Genomic DNA, 27,362 nt, shown 5'->3' on the forward strand with positions numbered 1-27,362 from the left:
TTCTTTTCCTGTCTTATTTTTGGATTAACTGAGCAATGTTTAGTATTCCATTTTATCTCCTCTGTTGGCTTTTTAAGCTATACACTTTTTAATTGATTTTTAAATTGAAATCTTTAACTTGAAAAGTCTGGTTTGCACTAATATTATACTCTTGAATTTTTTACCAACATGCTTGCACTACAAAAACAGCTAAAGAAGTTTTCTGGGCTAAAGGGAAAATCATACCAGATGGAAAGTCAGAGCTTCAGGAAGGAATGTAGAACATCTATAAGAAGTGGATTCTCTTAAGTTTTACTTTTTCTGAAAATGTATTTATTTTACTTCATATTCAAATAATATTTTCTGTTGTGGAATTCTAGATTGGCACTTTTTACTTTCACCACTTTGAAAATGTCATTCCATCGTTTTCTAGCCTTCTAATGTTTCAGATGAGAAATTAGCTGTCATTCTTAGTGTTGTTCCCCTGAATGTGGTAGGGTTTTCTTCTCTGGCTGATTTAAAATTTTTCTATTAATCTTTGATTTTCAGCAGTTTGATTATGATATACCTAAGTAAGGGTTTTTTAATTATTATTATTTTGTATGTATCCTCTTTGTGATTCATTGAGCTTGTTGGATCTGTGGGTTAATCTCTTTCATCAATTTTGGAAAATTCTTAGCCATTATTTCTTCAAATATTTATTTTTCCCTATTTCCTCTTTCCTTTCCTCTGGACTTCAGTTACACATTTGCTGTTGTCCCTTAGGACTTTGACTCTCTGTTCTTTTTTTTCTTTTTTTCTCTCTCTCCTTGCTTCAGTTGGACAATTTCATTTTTTGTTTTGTTTTGTTATGTTTTGTTTTTTTGAGACGGAGTCTTGCTTTGTTGCCAGGCTGGAGTGCAGTGGCATGATCTCGGCTCACTGCAACCTCCACCTACCGGGCTCAAGCAATTCTCCTGCCTCAGCCTCCTGAGTTGCTGGAACTACAGGCAAGCACCACCACATTCGGCTAATTTTTTATATTTTCAGTAGAGATGGGGTTTCACCATGTTAGGCAGGCTGGTCTCAAACTCCTGACCTCAGGTGATCCACCTGCCTCAGCCTCTCAAAGTGCTGGGATTACAGGCATGAGCCACTGTGCCTGACCTTCAGAGGGACGATTTCTATCACACCTCTTTTTATTCATGTTTCTGCTGTATTCAGTCTGCTATTAAGTCCATCTAACAAACTCATTTTGGATATTATATTTTTTCTATTTCTAGAATTTCCATTTCATTCTTTTATATTTTCTTATTTGTCTGCTGAAATTTTTCATATTTTAACCATTTTGTTCATCTTTTCCTCTGACTTTATATCATATTTATAATTATTATAAAGCTCCTATCTGCTAATTCTTCTGAGAGTCTGCTTCTATTTACTATTTTACTCCCATTTCCTGCTTCTTAAAATGCTATTTAATTTTGGTTGAATTCTGTACATTGTGTTTAAAAGTACAGTGTTGACTAAAGTGGCTAATTTTTAACCCTTTTACTTTTGAGATAATTGTAGATTCACATGCAGTTGTTAAATAAATAGCTAATGTTTACCTGCAGAGAAAGCTTGCCCTTCTATCAGGAAGTGAGGGTGAGGTGGTGGTCTTTTTTGTTTAATCAGGGGTTGGATCAGTACTAGTTAGTTTTAGTTCACCAGTCGTTGCAGTGTTTTGGGATCAGGATCAGCAGGATCAGGCCCCTCCCTCCATCAAGTCTTTGGTACCTAACCAGTGAGATTACAGAGCTCTTTCTGTGTTTTCCAGCTCTTCCCCCACTTCCACATCACTGCTTCCATAGTAGTTCATTGGAGACAATTGGTAGGTGGGGAGGACTAGTTCTATATTGGAGACTCTTCCAGATTTCAGTCCTCCATACCAGCCCAAATATAGTTGCTTTTCTTTTCTAGCAAAGTTTATCTGCCTATAGAGTCTTACTTCTTCATGTTTTCCATGCTGCAGGTATGAATCAGCACTTAAGGGCTCATCTCATTCTGGAATTTATTTTATTTAGATTTCTTGAATTTTTACTTTTTTGATAACTTCAAACAAAAATATGATGCTCTGGTTGTTGTTGTTTACTCCATTCTGTCGTCGTTGCAGCACAAGTGTGTTCTTTCTTGACCATTATCATCTTAGCCCAAAGTGGAACTATATGTATTTTGTTAGATTAAGGTTTGTTATTATTATTATTATTTTGCTATTTATTTTTATTTATTTATTTTAAAATGGAGTTTCGCTTGCTCTGTGGCCCAGGCTGGAGTGCAGTGGTGCATTCTTGGCTCACTGCAACCTCTGCCTCCTGGGTTTAAGCGATTCTTCTGCCTCAGCCTCCTGAGTAGCTGATTACAGGTGCCCACCACTACACCTGGCTAATTTTTGTATTTTTAGTAAAGACGGGGTTTCACCATATTGGCCAGGCTGGTCTCGAACTCCTGACCTCAGGTGGTCTTCCTGCCTCAGCCTCCCGAAGTGCTAGGATTACAGGCGTGAGCCACTGTGCCCAGCCTATTATATTTTTTGGAGACAAAGTCTGGCTTTATCAGGCAAGAATACACCCAGGCTGGAGTACAATGGTGTAATCACGGCTTACTGCAGCCTTGACTTCCTGGGCTCAAGCAATCCTCCCACTTCAACCTCCTGAGTAGCTGGGACCACAGGCATACACCACCGTGCCTGGCTAATTTTTGTATTTTTTGTAGGGACAGGGTCTTACTTTGTTGTCCAGGTTGGTCTCAAATTCCTGAGCTCAAGCAATCCTCCTCCTGCCTTGGCCTACTGAAGTGCTAGGATTACAGGCATGAGCCACTATGCTCAGTTTATTGTGAAAAATATCATGTATACGGTAGAGTATATGTATCTTACAGCTAATTATAAAACATATTAATAAACATCTGATGATCAGCACTCGGGTTAAGAAATAGAACATCAGCCAGGCGCAGTTGCTTACACCTGTAATCCCAGCACTTTGGGATGCCAAGGCAGACGGATCACTTGAGGTCAGGAGTTCGAGACCAGCCTGGCCAACATGGTGAAACCCCATCTTTACTAAAAACACAAAAATTAGCCGGGCATGGTGGTGGACATTTATAACCTACTTGGGAGGCTGAAATAGGAGAATCACTTGAACCCAGGAGGCGGAGGTTGCAGTAAGCCAAGATTACCCCATTGCACTCCAGCCTGGGTGACAGAGCGAGACTTTGTCTCAGAAAAAAAAAAAAGAAAAAATGAAAAAGAAAAAAAAAAAAGAAATAGAACATTGCTAGAACCTTAGAATCTTGCTGTGCTCCTCTTCCACTATATCCTCATCTTCCCCTCATCCCTGCAGAGATCATTTCTTTCCAGATTTTTGTATTATCATTTCCCTGGAATTCTTTATGGTTTTGCCAGCTGTGTATGCATTCCTTTAAATACATTGTGGTTTTTTGCCCTTTCTGAACTTCATAATATATGGAATTATACTACATGTGTTGTGACTTGCTGCTTTAGCTCAATGTCATGTTTATGAATTCATCCATGTTAACATGCATAGATAGCTATTAGCCATTAATTTTCATTGCACTCTGATATTCCATCACATGATTATACAACCATTTATCCATTTGCTATGGCCTGACCGTGTCTCCCCAAATTCACATGTTGAAAACTTAATCCCCAAGGTGACAGTGTTGGGAGATGGGCCTGGTGGAAGGTGTTTAGGTCATGAGGGCTCTTAGGTATTAATGCCACTATAAAGGTGCTTTCAGGAGTGAGTTCACCGTTTTCTGCTTTTCAGCCTTGTGAGGACACAGCATTCTGGGGATTCTGCTAAACATTCTACAATACATGGGATGATCCCTCACAAAAAGAATTGTCCAACCCAAAATAAGCAGGATTTTATTCTAGTTAGAAGAGGAATCCAGCCTTTTTCTGTGATGAGTGGAGCTACTTTCCATGTTTGTCTCCATGCCTGCTGCTCAGTGTCATTTCAAGTTCCTCTTCACTCGGTGCCCCCAGCACCCTCCCCAGCTGGTAGCCCACTTTCACTAATGAGCAATCCTTTACTTTAGCTTGGGGACAAATACTGCTGCTGCGTCTGCTGCTGTGTGTGAGGGAGTGGAGGGAAGGAGCTTGAGAGCCCTGCTGTCATGAAGTCGGTCATGTACTCTCAGCAGCAGTTTATGAGGGTTCTTCTTTCCCATATCCCCACCAACACTTCACAGCAACAACCTTCAAATCTGTTGCCAGTCTGATGGGTGCAAACTGGTATCTCAGTGTCAGTTTAATTTGTGTTTTCTTAATTAATGATGATTTTGTTTTATTTCATTTTGTTTTGAGATGGAGTTTCACTCTTTTTAGGCAGGTTGGAGTGCGATGGCACAATCTCAGCTCACTGCAACCTCCACCTCCCGGTTCAAGTGATGCTCCTGTCTCAGCCTCCCGAATAACTGGGATTACAGGCGCACGCCACCACGCCCAGCTAATTTTTTATTTTTAGTAGAGACAGGATTTCACCATGTTGACCAGGCTGATCTCAAACTCCTGACCTCAGGTGATCCACCTGCCTCGGCCTCCCAAAGTGCTGGGATTACAGGCGTGAGCCACCATGCCCAGCCAATTAATAGTGATTTTGAGCAGCTCTTTGTAACTGGTTTCTTTCTCTGAATTGGCTATGTACATCCTTTCCCATTTTTCTATTTGATTTCCTATCTTTATCTTACTGATTTGCAGGAGTTTATTGTATACTTTGAATATTAGGTTGTTGACAGTTTTTTGTTGCAGGTATCTCTCATTTGTCTGTTGCTTATTTATAGTGTCAGCAATTTAACAGAATTTTGATTAAATTCATCAATTTTTCATCTTACATTTTATGCCTTTGAGGTATTGTTTAAGATATTTTCCGCCTACTCCAGTATCATAGAAGTACTGTTTTATGTTTCTCCTGTTGATGTTACAATTTTACCTTCCACATTTAGGACTTTGATCCATCTGGAGTCGTTGCGAATGGTGTAACTTGGGATCCAGTTTAATTTTTTCCACATGTTGGTCCAGTTTTCCAAACACTGTCTACTAAGTGGTCTGTTTTATCCCATTACTTGTAGTGCCCCCTTTATCATTTATCCAGTTCCTATATATACATGGGTCTTTCTCTGTACTCCCTTTCATTTTTTTTTTTTCCTTTTTTGGAGACAAGGTCTCACTTTGCCGCCCAGGCTGGAGTGTAGCGGCGCGGTCTCAGCTCACTGCAACCTCCACCTCCTGGGCTCAAGTGTTTCTCCCGCCTCAGCATCCCGAGTAGCTAGAACTACAGACACGTGCTACCATGCCTGGCTAATTTTTAAATATTTTTTGTAGAGACAGGGTCTTGCCATGTTGCCCAGGCTGGTCTCAAACTCCTGGGCTCAAGCGATCTGCCTGCCTTGGCCTCCCAAAGTGCTGGGATTACAGGCGTGAGCCCCGGCGCCCGACCTACATTCCTGTTTCTACTTCATGGGTTTATTGGGTCTTGTTCTTGAGGCAGAAAACCTGTTGTATTATTGTGGCTTTGTAGTATGTTTGCATTAGTTGGCTAGGGCTGCCATAAGAATGTGCCACAGAATGGGTGGCTTCAGCAACAGAAATTAATTTTCTCACAATTCTGGAGGCTAAATGTCTGCGATCAAGGTGTCGGCAGGGTTGATTTCTTCTTAGGCCTCTTTCCTTAGTTTGTAGATGGCCATCTTCTTCCTGTGTCTCCTCCTGTGTGTCCCTGTGTCTTCATTTTCTCTTCTCATAAGGACATCAGTCCTACTGGATTAGGGCCCACCCCTAATGACTTCATTTTTATCTTAATTACCTCTTTAAAGAGGTAATGTCTGTCTTTATCTTTATTTTCAAATACACTCACATTCTGAGATACTGGGGTTTAGGACTTCCACATATAAATTTAGGGTAGACACATTTCAGCCCATAATAATGTTTTAATATGTAGTATAGCAATTATCCCCTCCTTGCTTTTCTTTTTAAAATATTGTCTGAGCTGTTTATAGGTTTTCATTTTTCCATAAATATTTTATAAGAAATTGGTCTAGTTCCTTAAAAGAGTCCAGTTGGAATTTTTATTTAGGTTGAATAGAATGTATACATTAATTGGAAATGATTGACATGTTTATAATGTTAATTCATATTCATTCAAGATCGTGGAATATCTTTTAATTTATTTAGATTTTTTTTTTTTTGTACTTTAACAACAATTTCAACTTTTTCTTCATAGAGACTTTTGAATTCTTTGTTAAGGTATTCCCTTATATGTAAGGCTACCTTACATTTCTGGTTGCTGTTGTGAATGATAATTTATTTTCTATCACGTTTGCTAGTTGATTATTATTAGAAATGCCATTGATTATTAGAAGTTGATTTTGTATCTGGCAAACTTATTAAACTCTTGTTAGTTTTATTAGTTTGCTTATTCTTTATTTTTTCCAAGTAGATGGACTATTGTCTGCAAATGACAGTTTTCTTTTCCTTTCTTTCAATACTTAAACATTTTAGTTGCTTTTGTTATCTTGTGGCATTGACTGGTAGGTCTGTGTTAAACAGCGGACTGGATACTGTGAATCTTTGTTTTGTTTGTAGTTGTATTCGTTATCTATTGCCATGTAACAAATTATCTCAAAATTTAGCAGCTTAAAACAGTAATAAATGTTTACTCTCTTATACAATTTCTTTGGGTCAAGAATTTGGTTTCAGCATAGTTGGGTGATTCTGATTGAGGATATCTCCTGAGGTTGCAGTCACAATGTCATCTGGGGCTGCAGTCATCTGAAGGCTTGACTGAGGCTGGAAGATCTGCCTCCCTGCTGGCTCACTTGCATGACTGTTGGCAGGAGGCCTCAGTCCACTCCCATGTAGACCTCTCCCTAGGGCTGATTGAGTGTCTTCAGGATGTGGCACTTAGCTTCCCCCAAAGTTAGTGATCCAAGAGAGCGTGATCTGTGTCAGAGCGAGATAGAAGCCTCAATGTCTTTTATCATCTAGTCTTGGACTTCACACTCCATCATTTACACAAGGTTCTGTTGGGTATACATGTCAGCCCTATTGAATGTGAGAGGGGACTACTTGAAGGTGTGAATATCAGGAGGGAGGGATTATGTGGAGGCCATTTTGGAATCTGGCTGGTACACTATCCTGAAAGAAAGTGCTTCTAAATCTCTGTTAAGAATGACATTTGTTATAAGTTGTGGATATATGACTTTTATCTTTAAAGAAGTTACCTTCTGCTCCTGTTTTGTTGAGATATTTAAAACAAAAAAAATTATTAAAGACAGTTAAGGTGAGTGGGGCAGCAACCTCACAAGCAAATGAATGTGACAGGCCTGCACGCACAGAGCCACCTTTGGATCTCTACCAGATTCCTGTGTGATGAGCGGGAGGCATTGGCCCATCATGAACCCTCTGTAGCTGAAGAACTCTGCACAAACAGCCCTTTCTGCCTTGGGAGAACTGGCATAGCTATTTCACTTTTTTTCTTTTCCCTTGCAGTGTCCAAGACAAAGATTTTGGCCACAGGAGGAGCATCTCACAATAGAGACATCTTACAGGTAAGTGTTGGTAGTGGGCCCTACACCATGGCCTCTCCCATGTCTGTTACTTCTTTTTTTTGTGTGTGTGTGTGTGCCAAATTTTTATTTGCCTACATGCACAGTACACTAAGAAAACTGAAGAGTAAATATACATTCTGATGCATGCTTTTCTTTTCTCTTTTTTTTTTTTAATATTATATTTTATGTTCTAGGGTACATGTGCACAACGTGCAGGTTTGTTACATATGTATACATGTGCCATGTTGGTGTGCTGCACCCATTAACTCGTCATTTACATTAGGTATATCTCCTAATGCTATCCCTCCCCCCTCCCCTACCCCACAACAGGCCCCAGTGTGTGATGTTCCCCTTCCTGTGTCCAAGTGATCTCATTGTTCAATTCCCACCTATGAGTGAGAACATGCGGTGTTTGGTTTTCTGTTCTTGTGATAGTTTGCTGAGAATGATGGTTTCCAGCTGCATCCATGTCCCTACAAAGGATACGAACTCATCCTTTTTTATGACTGCATAGTATTCCATGGTGTATATGTGCCACATTTTCTTATGTCTGCTACTTCTAAGAGCCAGAGACTCAATAGGAAGTACAGTCTCCATTCCCATTCCTGCAGGAATGGGGAGTTCTTAGCTCACACTCTCCAGGAAGCAGCTCTGTTGCCTTACAGCTCACACTGTGAGTGGGATCTGTCTCACATGCAGGTGAATTCTACGGCTGTGTACAATCCACTGTCTGACACCAGCATGTCCTCTAGAGTCACATGGAAAGTGCCTGTTCTTCCACATGGCAAACCTTCTCACATCTAATGCCAGTGTTCTTGTCTTCCTCAAGGCCTCTGCCTTCCAATTTAACCATCGCCGATTCTCCAACTAGTCCTGTTGTAACACAGTTGCCAGACTGTTACTGTCCTTCTGGTCCTTCATTATGCCAGAAACATATGACCAAAAGTAGAATCAACCTGCAGATGTCTGACCCTCAGACTGTCACCTGTGGGTCTGTCAGATCCTGTTATGGGGACACTGTGCATTTTTGGGTGTAGCCTGGGGCTGCCTTAACTGTTAGAGTAATTGTATTAGCTGTTTACTTGTGATTACCTATCTTAGGTAAGATTTTCTAGAAACAAAGCCTGAAATGGGAATTCTTCTATAAGCAGTTTGTTGAGAGAGTGCTCCCAGGAAGAAGGAAGTGTGGGACTCAGGGTAGTGCAGAGGAAGAAGGATAAGTGAGGATATGGTCTTGTCTGGAGTCTACTTCCCCTCCATCCTGGCGGGGAGACAGGGCTCTAGAACATTAATTATACCACAGAACTGGTTTTACCTTGCGACAAAGGGCCAACAGGGCACCTTAGGGAGGGTGAGTAAATTTCCTGTGAGCGGTGGCCTATGCTAAGCCAAGGTCAGCTTTCTTGAGGAAGTAGTGCTGCAAGCCATTAGTAGCCAGTACTCACAGCAGCTGGGGCGGGATGCACAACGGTCCAGTGAGGGGGATCTGTGTAGGCATCAGTGGCATCTACTACAATATCTCTGGTCAACTAAGACCTCCCGCAAGTTCTTTCCATGTGAACTCCTCTTAGTACAGGTCCTCCATTTGAAATGTGTGCAATTTATTTTTGAACCTAAATGGGAAGCTTCACCACTATCCCCTTGAAACATGCCCTTGTTAGTTTGGGTTTGTTTGGGCTTGTTAATATTAGTCTAATACCCAGCTGTCTCCAGCCCTAGGTCAGTGCCATTTGCTAAGCATACTTCCTAAATCTTCTGCTGTCTTTGGTGAAATGGCTAAAAAGTACAGGGACAGCCTGGGGAGCTGTGGCCCTCCACTAGGGACTTTCCCCAGGTCATCCTGACTATTATCACCAGGGTAGCATGACCAAGCGTACTCCTCTTAAGGCAGTCGAAGTGGAATAGAAGGCGTCAGAAGACATATGAGGGAGAGAGCTTGGAAAGTGCATCCCACAACATCTGTGTTCCCCCTGAGGAGTGGCTCACCACAGTAGAACCTCTGTGTCCTTTTCAGGTGCTTGCAGATGTGTTTGGTGCCCCGGTGTATGTTATAGACACTGCCAACTCAGCCTGTGTGGGTTCTGCATACCGAGCTTTTCATGGTAGGTCGATGGAGGGAGACAGCTGTCTCTGGAAGTGGCCAGGACATGGGGTGGGCTGAGGAGGGTGGAAATGGGAGAGTGAGGTGTTCCCAGTCTTTGGGGACATTGGAGTCTTGGGGACTTCAGCTTCATTTTTCTAGCACCCAGCAGGTGAGAACCAACCCATACTCTCTTTTCCTTTATTCTTTGCTTAAATTGGGGAAAAAAGGCTGGGTCCTAACTGAATGAAGTCTGGTCAGAGTTAAGGTCAGCACAGGGACACGGGAAAAGAACACAGGGCATGGTTGAGGGCACGTGGGCATGGGTCTGGACAGCTAGAGAGCAGGAAAAGTGGACAAAGTCCAGAGCCGTCTTTTCAGCAAGAACAAAAGTTGAAACAAAGGGGAAGACTTCAGGCCCAAGCAGTCCAGGACCCTGGACAGCGCCATGGAGCCCTGTTGCCCTGATGGAGGCCTCGCTGAAACTCTGGGCATTAAGGGAAGCTCCCTGATCTAGGCGAGTTCTGGCGGGAGCAGCACATACCCACAAGGGCATTCGTCCTTCAAGTTGGATCAATTTGCCCTGCCTCCTGCCTGTTCAGGGAGCTCCTGTAGCAGCCCAAGTGGTTCTATTCTTTTCATGTTCTTAACTTTTTAACATACTTATTTCAGCTTATATTTTTCTTTTCTTTTCTTTTTTCTTTCTTTTTTTTTTTTTTTTTTTGAGACAGAGTCTTGCTCTGTTACCCAGGCTGGAGTGCAGTGGCTTAATCTCCGCTCACTGCAAGCTCCATCTCCTGGGTTCACACCATTCTCCTGCCTTAGCCTCCCGAGTAGCTGGGACTACAGGCGCCCGCCACCACGCCTAGCTTATTTTTTGTATATTTAATAGAGGAGAGGTTTCACCGTGTTAGCCAGGATGGTCTCAATCTCCTGACTTTGTGATCCGCCCTTGGCCTCCCAAAGTACTGGGATTACAGGTGTGAGCCACCACACCCGGCCTAAGCTTATATTTTTCTATCAACGTTGAGAATTAATCAGGCAACATATCCTTCTCTTAATTAACCTTGGCGGGGTGTGGTGGCTCATGCCTGTAATCCCAGCACTTTGGGAGACTGAGGCAGATGGATCACAAGGTCAGGAGTTCGAGACCAGCCTGGCTAGTACGGTGAAACCACGTCTCTACTAAAAATACAAAAATTAGCTGGGCGTAGTGGCACACGACTGTAGTCCCAGCTACTCAGGAGGCTGAGGCAGGAGAATTGCTTGAACCTGGGAGGCAGAGGTTGCAGTGAGCCGAGACTGCACCATTGCACTCCAGCCTGGGTGACAAAGCGAGACTCCATCTCAAAAACAAAAAATAATAATTAACCTCTTACCCTTTTATTCTCTCCCCACCCCATCTACCTCACCCCGCCTCATGCCACATCCTATGTCAAGATCACTTGGGAATTTATTTCCAGATTCTTATATTAAGTACATTTAACATCATATTGGCTTTTATTCACACTTACCCATGAGTCTGCCTGCCTTTTTTTGTTCGTTCGTTCGTTCGTTTGTTCCTTCCTTCCTTCCCTCCTTCTTTCCTTCCTTCCTTCCCTCCTTCTTTCCTTCCTTCCTTCCTTCCTTCCTTCCTTCCTTCCTTCCTTCCTTCCTTCCTTCCTTCCTTCCTTCCTTCCTTCCTTCCTTCCTTCCTTCCTTTCTCTGTTTCTTACTTTTTATTTTTTTTTAAACTTCCTGACATTTCAGTCAGGCACAGTGGCTCACACCTATAATCCCAGCACTTTGGGAGGCCAAGATGGGCAGATTATAAGGTCAGGAGATCGAGATCATCCTGGCCAACAGGGTGAAACCCCATCTCTACTAAAATACAAAAAAAAAAAAAAAAAAATTAGCTGGGCATTGTGGCACATGCCTGTAGTCCCAGCTACTCGGGAGGCTGAGGCAAGGGAATAGCTTGAACCCAGGAGGTGGAGGCTGTAGTGAGCTGTTGCAGTGAGCCAAGATCACGCCACTGCATTCCGGCCTGGCGACAGAGCAAGACTCCGTCTCAAAAAAAAAAAAGAAACAAACAAACAAAAAACTTCTTCTTTCTCCTTTATTTCTATGCTGAGGTTTTGTTTTGTTTTGTTTGAGACATGGTCTCTGTTGTCCAGCCTGGAGTGCAGTGGTGTAGTCATGGCTCACTGCAGCCTCCACCTCCTAGGCTCACGTGATCTTCCCACCCCCACCTCAGCCTCCCAGGTAACTGGGACTACAGGCACACACCACCACACCTGGCTAATTTTTGTAGAGATAGGGCTTGGCCATGTTGCCCAGGCTGAACCCGAACTCCTAGGCTCAAGTGATCCACCCACCTCAACCTCCCAAAGTGCTAGGATTACAGGCATGAATCCTAGTGCTACGATTACCACATCCAAACTGTGTGGTAGTTTTGTTGGAATATACAGCCTAAATAAATATTGTAAGAGAGAATTCAATAGGTGATGGTTTTGAGGCCTGACATGTCCAGCAAGGCCTTTGTTTCATCCTCCCAAAGATTGCCTGGGTAAAAGACTCTATGTTCAAAATACTTTTCCTGAGAACTTTGAAGATACTCTTCTATAATCTTCTGGCCTTCAGGGTGGCTGAATAGAAGTATGGGGTCCACTTCATAATTATTTTGTGGAAGTGGGAAAGGAGTTGCCCTTTAGGGACTTCACTGCTATCCTGCACTGTGTTTTGTTTTGTTCTTTTTCCCTTTCTGTGCTTGCCAAAGGGTACCTGGGCCACTGCCCTGCTCTGCCCTCCAAAACCAAAGCCTGAGCCAAATCTTAGCTCACTGGTCCCCACCCAGAGGGTTACTAACCGCTTCATTTAGAGATCTCTTCTCCCCAGCTGGGCCTGGGGATGACTGTCTTGTGTAGCGTCTGCGAGTATGAGTGGAGATGGGACTAGAGTCTTCTCTTGCTGTCCACCCCACCACCATCCCAGTCCCACATCCATTCTGCTCTGAGCTGGAATTTTCTAGCATTTGGTTAGGAAAACTGCTCCTCACATCTTCAGAGGGCCCTTCTTCACTCCTGGTGGTGGTGTGTTTCTCTATCTGATGCTACTACTTACCTTGCCTAGAAATTGCTCATTGTTTCTTGCCCACCAACGGCAACCTTCCCCCTGCTACTCATTTGCTTGGTGAGTAATTATTGAGTCCCTTCTGTATGCCAGATGGTGTGCTAGGCACCATGGTTATAGTGGTGACCCAGAGAGACACCTCAGCCAAAGAGGGATCTTAAGCCAATACTCACTGAAACATATGGCACAAGTTGGGAAAAGTGCTCTGAGGAAAAGCAGATGGTGCTGAGGGCTAAGGAGGGCCTCCTGAACAAGTGATGGTCCTAGGTGCATCTTAGCTGAGGAGAAGGGAACGGGCGTGTGAAGAGTGGAAAGAACATTCTGCACAGTGAAAAGGCTCTGAGGCAGCATGAGTGGAGAGGAGACCAGGCTGTCCAGAATGTGGTGAACGAGGGGAGAGAGGAGGGGCAGGCAGACCCTTCCCCATCATATGTCGAGGTTACCTGGCCCATTCCATGAAAGGCACAACCACAAAGGGCAAGACAAGCTAGGTCCTGCTGGAGACAAGCCTGCGCTTGGCATTTTTTTGTTTTGTTTTGTAATTTTATTGAGGTACAATCTACATGACATAAAAATCATCCATTTTAAGTGTCCAATTCATTGATTTTTCATAAATGTACTGAATTGTGCAACTGTCACTATAATCCAGTTTTAGAAGAGTTTGCCACCCCAGTGAGATCCTTCATGGTGTTTATGGTTAGTTTTCATTTGCAACATGCACTAACGTGAAGTGAGTTTTCCCTTCTAGGTCTTGCAGGTGGAAGAGATGTGCCCTTTTCAGAGGTTGTGAAGTTAGCTCCAAATCCCAGACTAGCTGCTACCCCAAGCCTGGGAGCTTCTCAGGTGAGAGACCGTCAGAATTTGTTTATAACATTTGCATTATGAAAGCTCGCTAGGGTTTTTCCCCCACCAACAGGTCACCTACATTAAACCTGATGTGCTCAACTAAAGGAGAAATTCTGCTTCATTGAAATTATCAAGAAAATGGAGCAAAAGAGCCAGGTTGTCTGCTGCAAGTCACAGATGCTGCTGATTTTACAGCCAGGGTCAGATGGATTGCTGGGCATATTTTTATTGCTTCGTATGCCTCACGGTGGGCCCTTCCATGTCACTAGGCTATAAAAGCTACTGAAAGGATCCGTCACTGAAACTCAAGACATGCTGGATTTCTAGCACTCAAATCTCAAGTCTAGACCCAAGATAGCTGTGCAGTCACCCAGGCCAGGAAACCCCTGTGAAGGCAGACCTCACTTGTTGCAGGTTGGGTTCCTCAGAAAGCAGAGTCTGAGATGTCAACTAAGATATATGAGGTTTATGGGAGTGGGAGGAGTTGCTCTTGGAATCCCCAACTGTAGAAAGGAAAGGGAGTAGACAGGATTGGACAGAGGGAGAAGGTGAGCGGCAGTGCAATTTCTGGAGCCTAAGCTATTCCTACAGAAAGCTCTGAAGCTGAGGTGACCTTTAGAGTTTTATCCAGTTGTGCTAAGGGGCTGGGCCTTTATACCCCATGTCAATCAGTCATCACATGTGGGCCACCCCAGGAGGGGGTGAGGCAGCTCTTTATAGCGAAAGCAATTTCCAAAGCGGGCAGCCGAGGGCTGTCTGCCAACAGCACTCCCAGCAGTTGGGAGAATAAGTTCTTTGTTCCTGAGGTGAATCTGGATGGTACACCACAGCATCCGCCACACCACTGTACCTGTTTGCAGAAGGGTCTGGCAGCCCAGCAGCAGGGGTGGGTGCATCTTGTAAGGAACTGTGAAGGCTCTGACATTTACCTGACTTGCAAGCTAACAGGTGAGCCTGCCAGTTTTGTAGCGGCAGGCAGAAGACACAGGACTCCTGGATCAGAGACAAAGGGCTTTATTATGATGAACCGTGATAAACTCATGGTTCATCAGGAAGCATGAGCTTCATGCTTGCATCAGTTTCCCTTGGCCTCCAAATTCCACAGGGTGATGCAAAGTGTGCCCAGGTGGATACTGTGCACATAATAGGCTGTGATACAACCAAATGATCCCGAGCATAGAAAACTCCCAACCTTGTAAAGGAACTGCGAGCATACCTGCCCAAACTTTGCCACCAAAGGAGACATTATCCTTATTATTCTTGTCAGCAGACAAACACTCTCTCCAGTGTCTCTGCCCTGGAGACACTATCTATATGTCTCTATGCTTTACAAACATCCTTGAAAAGATAGTCTGAAACGAAAGCTGTCACAAAACATGTAGAAACACCATGGAGAATTGTCTCCCAGCATATCTTGGAAGTAGGAACTCATGCTGTCTAGGAGACCAGACAAACCACACACACAGGTGTGCCCAAGCATCTGTAATTTTTCTGTTGTGTGTGAGAGGCCACTCGATACACTGAAAAGATTCGATGTCGAGATAAAGGGCACTTAAGTTCTGATTTTTATTCTGCTTCTCCTTCACCATGAGACCTTAAGCAGCACTCCTTGTCTCTAGACCTTTGTTTTTTATCTGTGAAGTGGGTACAACATCTGTCCTGCCTCCCTTTCACCTACTAATTGTGAGGCTTAAAAACAATCCTTGACCGAAATGGCATTATAGTCTAACAGGAAATCTGGAGGTAGAATTGTTTCAGTAGTTCAACATGAGAACTCTGGTCATGTTCCCTGCAATTCCTCAGGTCAGCAGTGGACAATGGGAACATAATGTGAGCCACATATGTCATTTAAAATATTCTGGTTGCCTCATTTTTAAAAGTAAAAATAAAAAGAAATGATTAAAATTAATTTTAATAATGCATTTTATTTAATCCACTATATCTGAAGTATTGTCATGTCAACATGTAATAAATAGAAAAGTTACTAATGTGGGGCTGGACGCAGTGGCTCACACCTGTAATCCCAGCACTTTGGGAGGCCGAGGTGGGCAGATTGCTTGAGCCCAGGAGTTCAAGAGCAGCCTGGGCAGCATGGCAAAAACCCCGTCTCTACAAAAAATAAAAAAATTAGCTGGGTGTGGTGGTGCATGCCTGTAATCCCAGCTACTCTGGAGGCTGAGGTGGGAGCATCACTTGAGCCCAGGAGGTGGAGGTTGCAGTGAGCCAAGATCACACCACTGCACTCCAGCCTGGGCAACAGAGACCCTGTCTCAAAAAAAAAAAAAAGTTACAAATATGATATTTTACATTTCCTTTTTTGCATGAAGCTTTTGAAATTTGGTGTGCATTTAATACTTACAGTTCTGGGCATGCTTCAAGTATGCAGAGGTGTACATGGCTTGTGGCTACTGTGCTGGATAGTGCAGCTCTGGATGTGCTCACATGGTGGGAGGATGGCTGTAGCTGCCCCAAACATCATGTCTTCACAGCTGTGTTCAAAGGCAGGGATATAGGTGACATTGGACAGAGAGCCTCTCCTCACACACCTCTTGCTCATCAGGGAGAAAAATACTGGCCTATCCCTCACCTACCCTACATACCCCCAACAGGCTACCACTTGGTCATATATGGTTAATTCTGATTGTAGGAAAGGCTAGGGTAGGGTCTGGCTCTTTCATTCTATCTGGAAGGAGGCCAGCAAGGAGGAAGGTAATTAGGGAAAGTTTTAGGGCAGCACAGCAGCATCTGCCTCATGTAGAGTATGGAGTGGCAAATCCTCGGAGCTGTGTCCCCTGAGCTGATGAGAGTGCCTCATCACTCTCCCTGGCCTGCCCATGGCCAAAATCACTGACAACTCATGGGAGGCTGAGGCGGGAGGATCACTTGAGGCCAGGAGTTGGAGACCAGCCTCATCGCTACAAAAAAAAAAAAAAAAGTCTGGCAAATTTTTCGCCAGAACCACAATTTACTTGAGCATTTTCCATGCCTTAGCACAGTTGCTTTTAGTTTTTCAATTATAATTAACTCTTCTTAGATAAAGGATTAAAAAAAAAAAAACTTTCCTATTCTACATGCGAATTTAACCTTTGGTTAACTTTCTAGCTGTTTTCCTTGAGATCTCATAAAAGTGGAATATCAACAGTTTTACTAGACAACGTTGCTTTTGTAAAAATGGCCTTTGCTTGGGAAACTGCATCTGAACTGAGAAAACTGTAACCACCTGGTGAGAAGTCTTCCTCAGGGCCTCCTTGAGTACAGTGACTCCTCCTGGACAAGCCTCCTACCTACTAAGCTGTTACAGGAGATACTTTTGTAGGGCATATGAGGTTTTGAAGCCAGGGTCATTCTTTCGTCTGTATGATGTGGATCTCAACTCTTTTTTTTTTGAGATGGAGTCTCACTCTGTCACCCAGTCTGGAGTGCGGTGGTGCGATCTCAGCTCACTGAAACCTCATCCTCCTGGGTTCAAGTGATTCTCCTGCCTCAGCCTCTCTAGTAGCTGGGATTACAGGCGCCTGCCACCACGCCCAGCTAATTTTTATATTTTTAGTAGAGACGGGGTTTCACCAGGTTGGTCAGGCTGGTCTTGAACTCCTGACCTCAGGTGATCCACCCGCCTTGGCCTCCCAAAGTGCTGGGATTACAGGCATGAGCCACCGCACACGGCCAGATCTCAGCTCTTTCTGCCTGGGCTGTAACCTGGTTGGGAGACAAAGAGACCCTCTTCTGTACAGCTGTGTGAACTGCTGTATCAACTGCTACATGGTCTTCCATTGAGAGGAGCACCTGCCGCCACTGTGTTTCTCCAGGCTGTCTTCCCTTGGCTCATGGTGGTCTTATACGTCTGAATGTTCAATGGTATCAAAGAAGACCCTTGGCGGACTTGGCATCCTACGTTTAGGATTATTTCCTTAGGAGAGCTTCACCCAAGTAGAATAACTGGGTCCCACACTATGGGCTCCTTAATACAGATATAAAGTCAAGTCTATTTCCCAAAGAGTTGTATCACCAACTTTCACCAGCTGTGCAATGAGGCAGCCATTTCTAGGTACTCTCACCAGAATTTTTTAAAACTTTTGTAGATTTGATCATAAAAATTAGTTTCTTGTCATAATTTATAGTTTAAAAATATCTTAAACTACAGATTTGAGAACTCCTAGCATTCCCTCTTTTGTGAATTGATGCTTTCTTTCTTTTGCCCAGCAAAAAAAGTTAAATTGCAAGTAAACGAAATTTAAAAATTTTAAATTGCAAAGTGCAACCAGATGTAAGAGGCATTTCCCCTCTCCCTGTTCTAAACCGCTTTTTCTGCTCTTCTAGGTCTATGAGGCCCTCCTCCCCCAGTACGCCAAACTCGAGCAGAGAATCTTGTCTCAGACCCGGGGGCCTCTGGAGTGAACAGGCATCCCTGTTGCCCCTGCCTGCCCAGATTTACTGACCCCATTTGGAGACATGGCCCCGGACAGCAGGGATCCACTTCCCTGTTCTGAACAGCTCTTCCTGCCTCTGCTGACTCCTTGGAGTGTCCAGGACCATTTTAAAGCCGTCCTCAGCACATCTGCCTGAAGATAGATAGGCACTCGTGTCCTTGTGCCCATGTGCCCGTGTGCCCCAGGGCAGGAAAACATCTCTCTTTTCCTGTCTTTTATCCCAGGAGGCAGGACAACACTGAGACTGGGATATATCCGATAAAAACTATGACTTTTCCCCTTGTAGAGGCAGAATTAAAGCTAATCTAGGGACTCAAATTAGCAGAATGGGGGAGACAAAGCCCTGTCTCACCCCCTAACCTCATCCTATCTCTTTCTCCAACCCTGACTCTCTGCCCACTCCTCCCCAAACCATGACCCACAGCCGCCCCCACCCCATATCTTGATCCTACCTTCCATCCTCTCCCCCAATCCAAACCCCACAGCCTCTTCTCTCTCACACCCTGCCCTCCTTGTTTCAGCTGTCTGAGGTGCCTCCCAGAGCCTCTCTTATTTGCCCTATGCTCACCCTCTCCATGCTGTCCCCATTCTCTCCTTTCACCATCTGTTCTCTCCCCCTCCTTCATCTCCTCCCTCCCCAAACTCACCTGGCATAATTCACAACCTCCCACCCAAATGGTGGGCCTGGTGGACGTGCTTCCTGTGCCCTCCTTGTAGCTGTGCCCACAGATCACTGAGAGGGACCATCTCCCAAGTGGCACAGTTTAGAACTTCTCTCTCTTTTTCTCCCTCATTCCCTCTCTTTTCTTGCAGTCCACTTGTTGAAGAAGTTGTGTCATTTCTCTGGAAGAATTTCCCAAATTCTGGATTTCTTTTTTATTTTGGAGTATTTCATCAGCTGAAAAGTTGTGATTCTCACTTTGAGTTTTCTTCCTATATTTGTATAGTGAGTTCCTTTTTCCTTCCTCTTTATCCCTCCTGTTTTACTTTATACCACTCTATTCCTTGCTCAAATTATTGCAAAAGCCTCCACAGAAAGTCCTCTATGATCTGACTCCTGCAGACTCTTCCAGATTTTTCTTCTGCCCCAAGTCTTTACTGAGCTCAGGACTCCAGCTAAATCAAAATACTCATGTTCTCACCCAGAGTGACAAAATCCTGCAGATAGGTTTAAGACTTGGTTGATCAGAGCAGTAGCTAGTGGGAAGTTCAAAGGAAGGGGCTTAGAAAATGAGTGGGATCAAAGGCATCACTTCTGATGGAGATGAAGCCATCTTGAAAGGGAGTGGTGTCCTTTGGAGGCATGGTGGACGAAAGGGGGCAAAGGAAGCAAGAGGTTAAAGATAACGGCCTGTTAGATACGACAGCAAGGCCAAGATTCCGAAGAAGACAGACAACTCCCCCTAGATGTTACTTTTTAAAGACATTTTACATTATTGGCCAGCAGAAAAAGGCTGTCTTGGACCATGAAACAGTAAACTGTAACAAAACACTTCAACATGAATTTGAAAATAAATTAAATAATTGTGGATATAAAAGGACACCAGAGATCAGAGATTCAAAACCTCAGGATAAAAATGAAAAAGCTACAAGCATATATGAGAAGAGAACTGACTGAACTTGGGAAATAATTTGAACAAAAAGATAAGTCATCACAGATATGAATACTAAATTATACTATATCTTAATGAAAATAGATATGGTCACAAGTACATTAAGGCACGTAGAAGGTAGGAGTAAGAAAAGCTAAGAGAAACAAAACAAACAAAGCAATATTAAAGGAAGAGCTAAAAAGACCCAGAAATAAAATGATAGATACAGAAGATTGGCAAAGAAAAGATGATACAGGTAAAATTGGAACTCATGAAGACAAAAGATAAGACAGTGGAATAGAGTTAATATTTAAAATTCAAATATTAAAACTCAAACCCAAAAGAACTTTCTGAAAACAAAAGAAAACCTGAAACTTTATCTTGAAAGGGTCTATCTTGTTACTTCAAATATTGACCCAGAATGATGAGCTCTGAGACATATCCTACCAACTATACTTTGAAGCCAAAGGAAAAGAACTATGTAAGCCTGTAGGCCAAAAGACCTAGTCTCTTATAAAGGAAAGATCTGGTTGGCATCAGGCTTCTTAACAAAGCGAGATAGCAATGGGGCAACCTTTTCAAGAAACTCAAAGAAAGTATGAACTGAGGATTTCATATTTCGCCAAGCTCTCCTTTAAGTATCAAGGATATAGGAAGAAGTTTTAATTACACAAGAACCCAGGGACTATTGTACCCACGACTTCTTCCTTAGAATTCTACTAAAAGACAAGCTTCATCCAACTAGGAGATGATTGGGGAAATGAGCAAAAGGACTGGACGTGACCATTGAATATCTTTGGTTGTAGACCTGAGACCAAATGGAAGTGGGGATAAGGGTGGAAGAACAGTGTTAGTCTATTTTCACACTGCTATAAAGATAGTACCCAGCCGGGCATGGTGGCTCATGTCTGTAATCCCAGCACTTAGGGAGGCCGAGGCAGAAAGATCACTTGAGGTCAGGAGTTTGAGACCAGACTGGCCAACATGGTGAAATCCCGTCTTTACTAAAAATACAAAAATTAGCTGGGTATAGTGGTGCACCCCTGTAATCTCAGCTACTCAGGAGGCTGAGGCATGAGAATTGCTTGAACCTAGGGGCAGAGATTGCAGTGAGCCGAGATCGTGCCACTTCACTCCAGCCTGGGTGACAGTGAGACTCTGTCTCAAAAAAATAAAAAATAAATAAAGATAGTACTCAAGACTGGGTAATTTATAAAGAAAAGAGGTTTAATTGACTCAGAGTTCCACATGCTGGGGAGGCCTAAGGAAACCTACAATCATGGCAGAAGGTGAAGGGGAAGCAAGGACCTTCGCATGGTGGCAAAAAAGAGAGAGCATGAACGCACAAGAGAGCAAGCAGGGAAAACTCTTATAAAACCATCGGCTCTCGTGAGAACTTACTATTATGAGAACAGCATAGGAGAAACCACCCCCATGATCCAGTTACCTCCCACCAGGTCTCACCCGCAACACCTGGAGATTACAATTAAAGATGAGATTTGGGTGGGGACACAAGTTCTAATCACATGAAATAGTATCAAATGGTATATGCTTTGACAAGACAGAAGTAACAAAAAAGAAGGGAGAGAGGAAGAGGAAAGTACAAAGAACTCCTTGTTGCTTAGGCAATATGTAGAAGTCAAAGAGCATTATTTAAAGTTGACAAAACAAGTATATGAAGTGTAAGTAAGGAAAAGAAGATTTAGAGCATTGAAGGTGTACTATACTATTTAAAGTAATAGTATAGAATACATAGTATAATTACTAGAATAAAAATGTAAATCTCCATCAATGCTCAAAGAAATAATAATAAAGGCAGTAGATTACAGTGAAAAACATACAGTGAAAAAAGGCAGTAGATTACAGTGAAAACATGCCATCATACAGTAAATATATTAAGTCCAAGCATGTAAGTTAAATCAGTACATGTGAAAGGACTTACCTATTAAAAGGAATATCAGATTGGCTTACAAACCAATGTCTTATTGTCTGTTATTTATAAGAGACACATCTAAAATAAGTGATTCAGAGAAGCTAAATAAAAAGAGATGGGCAAAAATAGACCGGGCAAGTAGGACCACAGAAGACAAAGATTACAGTATCCATATCTGAAAAGGTAGAATTCAGGAAAAAATAGACAAGACAATGAAGGATACATTAAAATGCTAAAAGCCACAAGTCACAATGAGGATATACTACTTATGAGTGTTACAGCTTCAATTATCTGGTTTGTCAACTTTAAATGATATTCTTTGGCTCCCACCTATTGCCTGTACAACAAAGAACTCTTTTGTACTTTCCTCTTTCTCTCTCCCTCGTTTTTCATTGTTTCCATTGTGTTACTTCTACCTTGTTAAAGCACATAACATTTGCATAACAAATTATGCAAGGAAAAATGAATAGAAACCTAGAAATAACAGAGAACTTTAAAACACCTCTGTCTCACCCAAGACTGAAGTTAAGGAAACAAAAAATACATTTAAGGATATAAGTGATCTAAATAACAGTATCTATAAAGTAGATCTAATGAATATATGTTGAACTTTCTACCTTGATAATAAAGAATACTCCTCTAGGGCAAGCGTGATGACTCACACCTGTAATCCCAGCACTTTGGGAGGCTGAGGCAGGTGGATCGCTTGAGCTCAGGAGTTCGAGACCAGCTTGGCCAACGTGGTGAAACCCCATCTCTACAAAAAAATACAAAAATTAGCCAGGCATGGTGGCAGGAGCCTGTAGTCCCTAGGAACTTATGACTTTTCTAGGAATCATAAGATTGTTGTCCCACAGCAGCCTCACACACCTGGCATATCAGTGATTAAACCCATAGGGTGCTATCTCAAAAATAATTGTGAGTGGGCTTTTGGTACGTAGACTCCAATAAGACACATAAAACCCACAGTATATTTTAGGAAGCTATACTAATGGCATTATCCAGGATTAAAAGGGACTAAATGTTAAAAAACCCTGGACTCCCAACTTTATATGGGCAGCAAGCAGGCATAGTTGCTCAAAAGACAGTTTCTAGGCTGAGCATGGTGGCTCACGCCTGTAATCGCAGCACTTTAAGAGGCCAAGGCAGGCGGATCATGAGGTCAGGAGTTCAAGACCAGCCTGGCCAAAATAGTGAAACCCCATCTCTACTAAAAATACAAAAATTAGCTGGGCATGGTGGTATATGCCTGTGGTCCCAGCAGCTTGGGAGGCTGAGGCAGGAGAATCGCTTGAACCCAAGAGGTAGAGGTTGCAGTAAGCTGAGATCTCGCCACTGCACTCCAGCTTGGGCAACAGAGTGAGACTTCGTCTCAAAAAAAAAATAAAAAAATTGTATATGTATCAGCAGGCCGGGCATGGTGTCTCATGCCTGTAATCCTAGAACTTTGGGAGGCTGAAGCAAGTGGATCACCTGAGGTCAGGAGTTCAAGATCAGCCTGGCCAACATGGTGAAACCCTGTCTCTACTAAAAATACAAAAAAAAGTTAGGCGGGCGTGGTCGCAGATGCCTGTAATCCCAGCTACTCAGGAGACTGAGACAGGAGAATCACTTAAACCTGGAAGGCGGAAGTTGCAGTGAGCTGAGATGGCAGCACTGTACTCCAGCCTGGGCGACAGAGCAAGACTCCATCTCAAAAAAAAATATATATATATATATATATACACACACACACACACACGTATCAGAAGAAAATGCAAACACACTTTAAGCATATTTTAAAATGCTTACTGACAAAAATCAAAGAGTTGGATAAAATTCTGTGTTACCATGACTGTGGAGCAATTGACATTCGTATACATTTCTGGTAGGAGTGCAATTTTGTGAGACTCCTAAGGAGGGAAATTGGGCAACATCTAACAAAACTAAATATGAGTATGACTGAACCATTCCAATAGGAATCTGCACAAAGGCACAATTCCAACATACAAGATAACGTATGTATAAGGTTATTGTGAAATTATTGATAATAGCAAAGTACTTGGGAAAAGGAAAATATACATTAATATAGGACAGATTGAATAGATTATAATGCATCCACCCAAAAAAGAATGAGGAAGATCTCTATGTACCAATGAGGGGTAAATTCCATAAACAAAGGACAGTTCTCTATTATTCTCTATTATTCTTTTTATTCCCCTTAACAAAGTTTTATAGTTTTCAGTGTATGTCTTACACATATTTTGTTAAATTATTTGATTTTTAAAAAAGATTTTGTGATGAAATGTATGACATTTATCATTTTAACCATTTTTAAGTGGAAAAGTGTTCATTGTTTCAATTGTTTTTACTAACATTTAGGAATATTCCATGGTATGTTGAATTATTCATTGGGAACATATAAAGATCAAATTCAGTAGCGTTAGGTATATTCACAATATTATGCTACCATCACCACCACACATTTCCAAAACCTTTTTATCATTCTAGGCTGCAGCTCTACTCACTAAACAGTAACTCCTGTTTTCCTCTCTCCAGCCCTTGATGACCGCTATCCTTTCTCTCTATGGATTTGCCTATTCTAGGTTTTTCATATAAGTGGTATCATACATGTGTCCTCTTGTGTCTGGTTTATTCCACACACATGTAAAATAGTTAATGTTTTAAATTTAAAGGTTCATTCACATTGTAGCAAGGCTGAATAATATTCTGCTGTCTTTATATACCACATCCTGTTTATCCATTCATCCATCAGTGGACATTTGAGTTGTTTTCACCTTTTGATGATTGTAAATAATGCTGCTATGAACGTTGCTGTACAAATATCTGTTTGAGTCCGTGCTTTCAATTTTTTGGGTGTATACCTAGAAGTGAAATTGCTGAATCATACAGTAATTCTGTTTAACTTTTTGAGGACCCACCACAGTTTTCCACAGTAGCTGCACCATTTTACATTTCCAGCAGTAATGCACAGGGATCTAGTTTCTCTACATCCTTGTCAACACTTGTTATTTTTCTTTTTTTTAAATATATATATAATAGCCATCATTATGGATGTGAAGTGAAGTTTCATTGTGGTTTTGATTTGTGTTTTCCTAATGACTAGTGATGTTAAGCACTTTTCGTGTTCTTATTGGCCATTTGTACACATTTAATTGTTTCGATGCTGTTGGAAAAGTGTTTCATTTTTTCGATTGTTTTCGCTAGCATATAGGGATAGTCTATGGTATATGGAATTATTCGTTGCTAACATACAAAAATCATTTTGTTTTTAGATGGAGTCTCGCTCTGTCATCAGGCTGGAGTGCAGTGGCGTGATCTCGGCTCACTGCAATCTCTGCCTCCTGGGTTCAAGCGATTCTCCTGCCTTAGCCTCCTGAGTAACTGGGATTACAGGCACCCGCCACCATGCACAGCTAATTTTTGTATTTTTAGTAGAGACGGGATTTCACCATGTTGGCCAGTATGGTCTCAATCCCCCGACCTTGTGATCCACCCACCTTGGCCTCCCAAAGTGCTGCGATTACAGGCATAAGCCACCACGCCTGGCCATAAGAATCAATTTTTGTTTGATTTTGTGTCTTGCAACTTTATTAAATTCACTTACTAGTTATGGTAGTATTTTGTATTAGTAGGATATGTAGGATTTCTATCCATCATGTCATGCCATCTGTACAAAGAAAGACAGTTTTTCTTCTTTTCAATCTGTAAGCATTTTATTTCATTTTCTTGCCTTCCTGCAATGATTAGAATGTCTAATATACTGTTGAATGGAAGCAGGGAGAGCAATAATCCTTGCCTTGTTGCTGATCTTAGGGGACAGCATTTTATCACTAAGACTGTGTGTGTGAATACACCCTCCATTGGGCTAAGAAATTTCCTTTCATTTCTTGCTGGAGGCGGGGAGGAATGTTTAAAAAGAATGTGTAGGTTTGTCTTGAATTTTGGCAAATGTTTTACATGTATGTGTTATGGTTTTGGTATTCTGTGTTCCTTAAATATTTCATTGAATTCACCAGTGAAACCATCTTAGTTAGATGTTTTCTTTGTGGAACTTTTAAGTTAAAATTCAATTTAAATAAAAATATATGCCCCTTCAGATTTTGTACTTCTTTTTGTGTCAATATTAATAATACGCATCTTTCAAAGAATCTTTTTTTTTTTTTTTTTTTTTGGTAGAGACAGGGTTTTGCCATGTTGTTGATAGCAAGCCCTAACCCTGTCATAAACAAGCCTTAAAGAAACTGGCCATAAACAGGATTTCTGCAGCAATGTGACATGCTCATGATGGCTGTCATGCACACTGCTAAAAGTTGTTGGTTTACTGGAGCAGGGCAAGGAATACCTGTCCCTGCCTGGAGCAAAAAACTGCTCAAACCACAAACAATAGCAGGAGAGGCCTGTGCCTTGACAGCATGTTTGTGCTGCAGATAATCAGCCAGAGCCTGTTTCTCTGCTCCTCACTGAGATTGCTTTGTTTCCCATAAGGAATGCTTTTAGCTAACCTACAATCTATCAAAGCTATGCTTATCACTAGCTTTCTGTCAATAAATGTGTGGGTCAAGCTCTGTTCATGGCGCTCAGCTCTGAAGGCTTTCAGCCCCTAATCCCCACTTTATACTATATTCCCATGTCTTTGTCTTAATTCCTCTAGCGCCGCTGGGTTGGAGTCTCCATGACCGAGCTGGTCTCAGCAAGCGGTACCCAACGTGGGGGCTTGAATCCAGGTGTAAGGATCACCGGAGCGACGGTTAGAAAATGTGGAACTACACTGGAGGACACCTGAGTAGTGTTAAAGCAATTCCCATGGTAAGAAGGGGAGCTCAGAAGCATCAGGGTAACAATGGGACAAGGGTCGAGCAGGCATGAGGCTTATTTGATTCTGCTTCGACATCTCCTCAGAAAAGGAGGAGTGAAGGTTAGCACTGGCTGACTTATGCAGCTTTTTAGTGTGGTAGAGAGATACTGCCCCTCGTTTCCGAACCGAGGAACTATGAATGTAGAGGTCTGGGAAAAGGTAGGCAGCACACTGAAAAAGGCATATAAGGATGGTGCTGAGGATATTCCTATAACTGATCAGTGTGGGCTCTGGTTCATTCCCCCTTGGAGCCTTTCCACACAGATGATGAGGAGGAGGAATCAGAGGAAGAAGGAGAGTCTAATGAAGTAACAGAAGAGGTGACAGAACAGGTTTGTTTGCCAGCTAAAGCAACAAAGGAGGGAGAGGTTTGTCCCTACCCCTCTGCACCCCCTCATTATTTTGAAGAAAAGGAGCGGCCTGACCCTCCGAATCTTTCTTTTCCAGAGGACACTGGGTGAAAAGTAGTTGCCCCAGTGACTGTTTGAGCAGTGCCTCAAGCGACCGCTCTCAGTTCTATTCAGGCAGGAATCCAGCAAGCTAGACGAGAGGGTGATCTGGATGCTTGGCAGTTTCCTGTTAGAATGCACCCACCTGATCGACAGGGAAATATTACGGTTACGTGGGAGTCTTTCCCTTTTAAAATACTTAAAGAATTTAAACAAGCTATTAATCAACATGGACCAGGTTTTCCTTTTGTAATGGGACTGTTAAAGAATGTTGCTGTCTCCAGTCAGATGATGCCAGCGGGCACAGCAGGATTACTTCTAGGTAGGTCTAGTTTAAATGTAAAAGGAGTGCAAGTACAACCAGGAGTCATTGATTCAGATTATCAGGGGGAAATTCAAATTGTTATATCTACTTCTGTTCCCTGGAAAGCAGAGCCAGGAGAGCGTATAGCACAACTCCTGATTGTGCTGTATGTGGAAATGGGGAGAAGTGAAAC

General features: G+C 42.6%; 1 protein-coding gene across 13 annotated transcripts in view; it reads left to right on the forward strand.

Annotated features, from left to right (window-relative positions):
• Positions 1 to 27,362, forward strand: part of LOC105480202 (xylulokinase) — a 99,462-nt gene that overhangs the window by 48,865 nt on the left and 23,235 nt on the right. For 11 of the 13 annotated variants that reach the window (XR_011619969.1, XR_011619970.1, XR_011619961.1 and 8 more), the window contains 4 exons: positions 7,508 to 7,566; positions 9,581 to 9,668; positions 13,506 to 13,600; positions 26,213 to 26,367. Coding sequence is in view for 2 of the 13 variants with exons in the window: in XM_011738767.2 (XP_011737069.1) it covers positions 7,508 to 7,566; positions 9,581 to 9,668; positions 13,506 to 13,600; positions 17,924 to 18,001 (320 nt within the window). In the remaining 11 variants the exon portion in view is untranslated. Of the gene's footprint in view, positions 1 to 7,507; positions 7,567 to 9,580; positions 9,669 to 13,505; positions 13,601 to 17,923; positions 25,658 to 26,212; positions 26,368 to 27,362 lie in introns of those variants that run through there. The other 2 variants (XM_011738767.2, XM_011738766.3) reach the window with 1 other exon arrangement.

The sequence above is a fragment of the Macaca nemestrina genome, chromosome 2 (assembly GCF_043159975.1).
Source record: "Macaca nemestrina isolate mMacNem1 chromosome 2, mMacNem.hap1, whole genome shotgun sequence".
NCBI classification, from domain to species: Eukaryota; Metazoa; Chordata; class Mammalia; order Primates; family Cercopithecidae; genus Macaca; species Macaca nemestrina.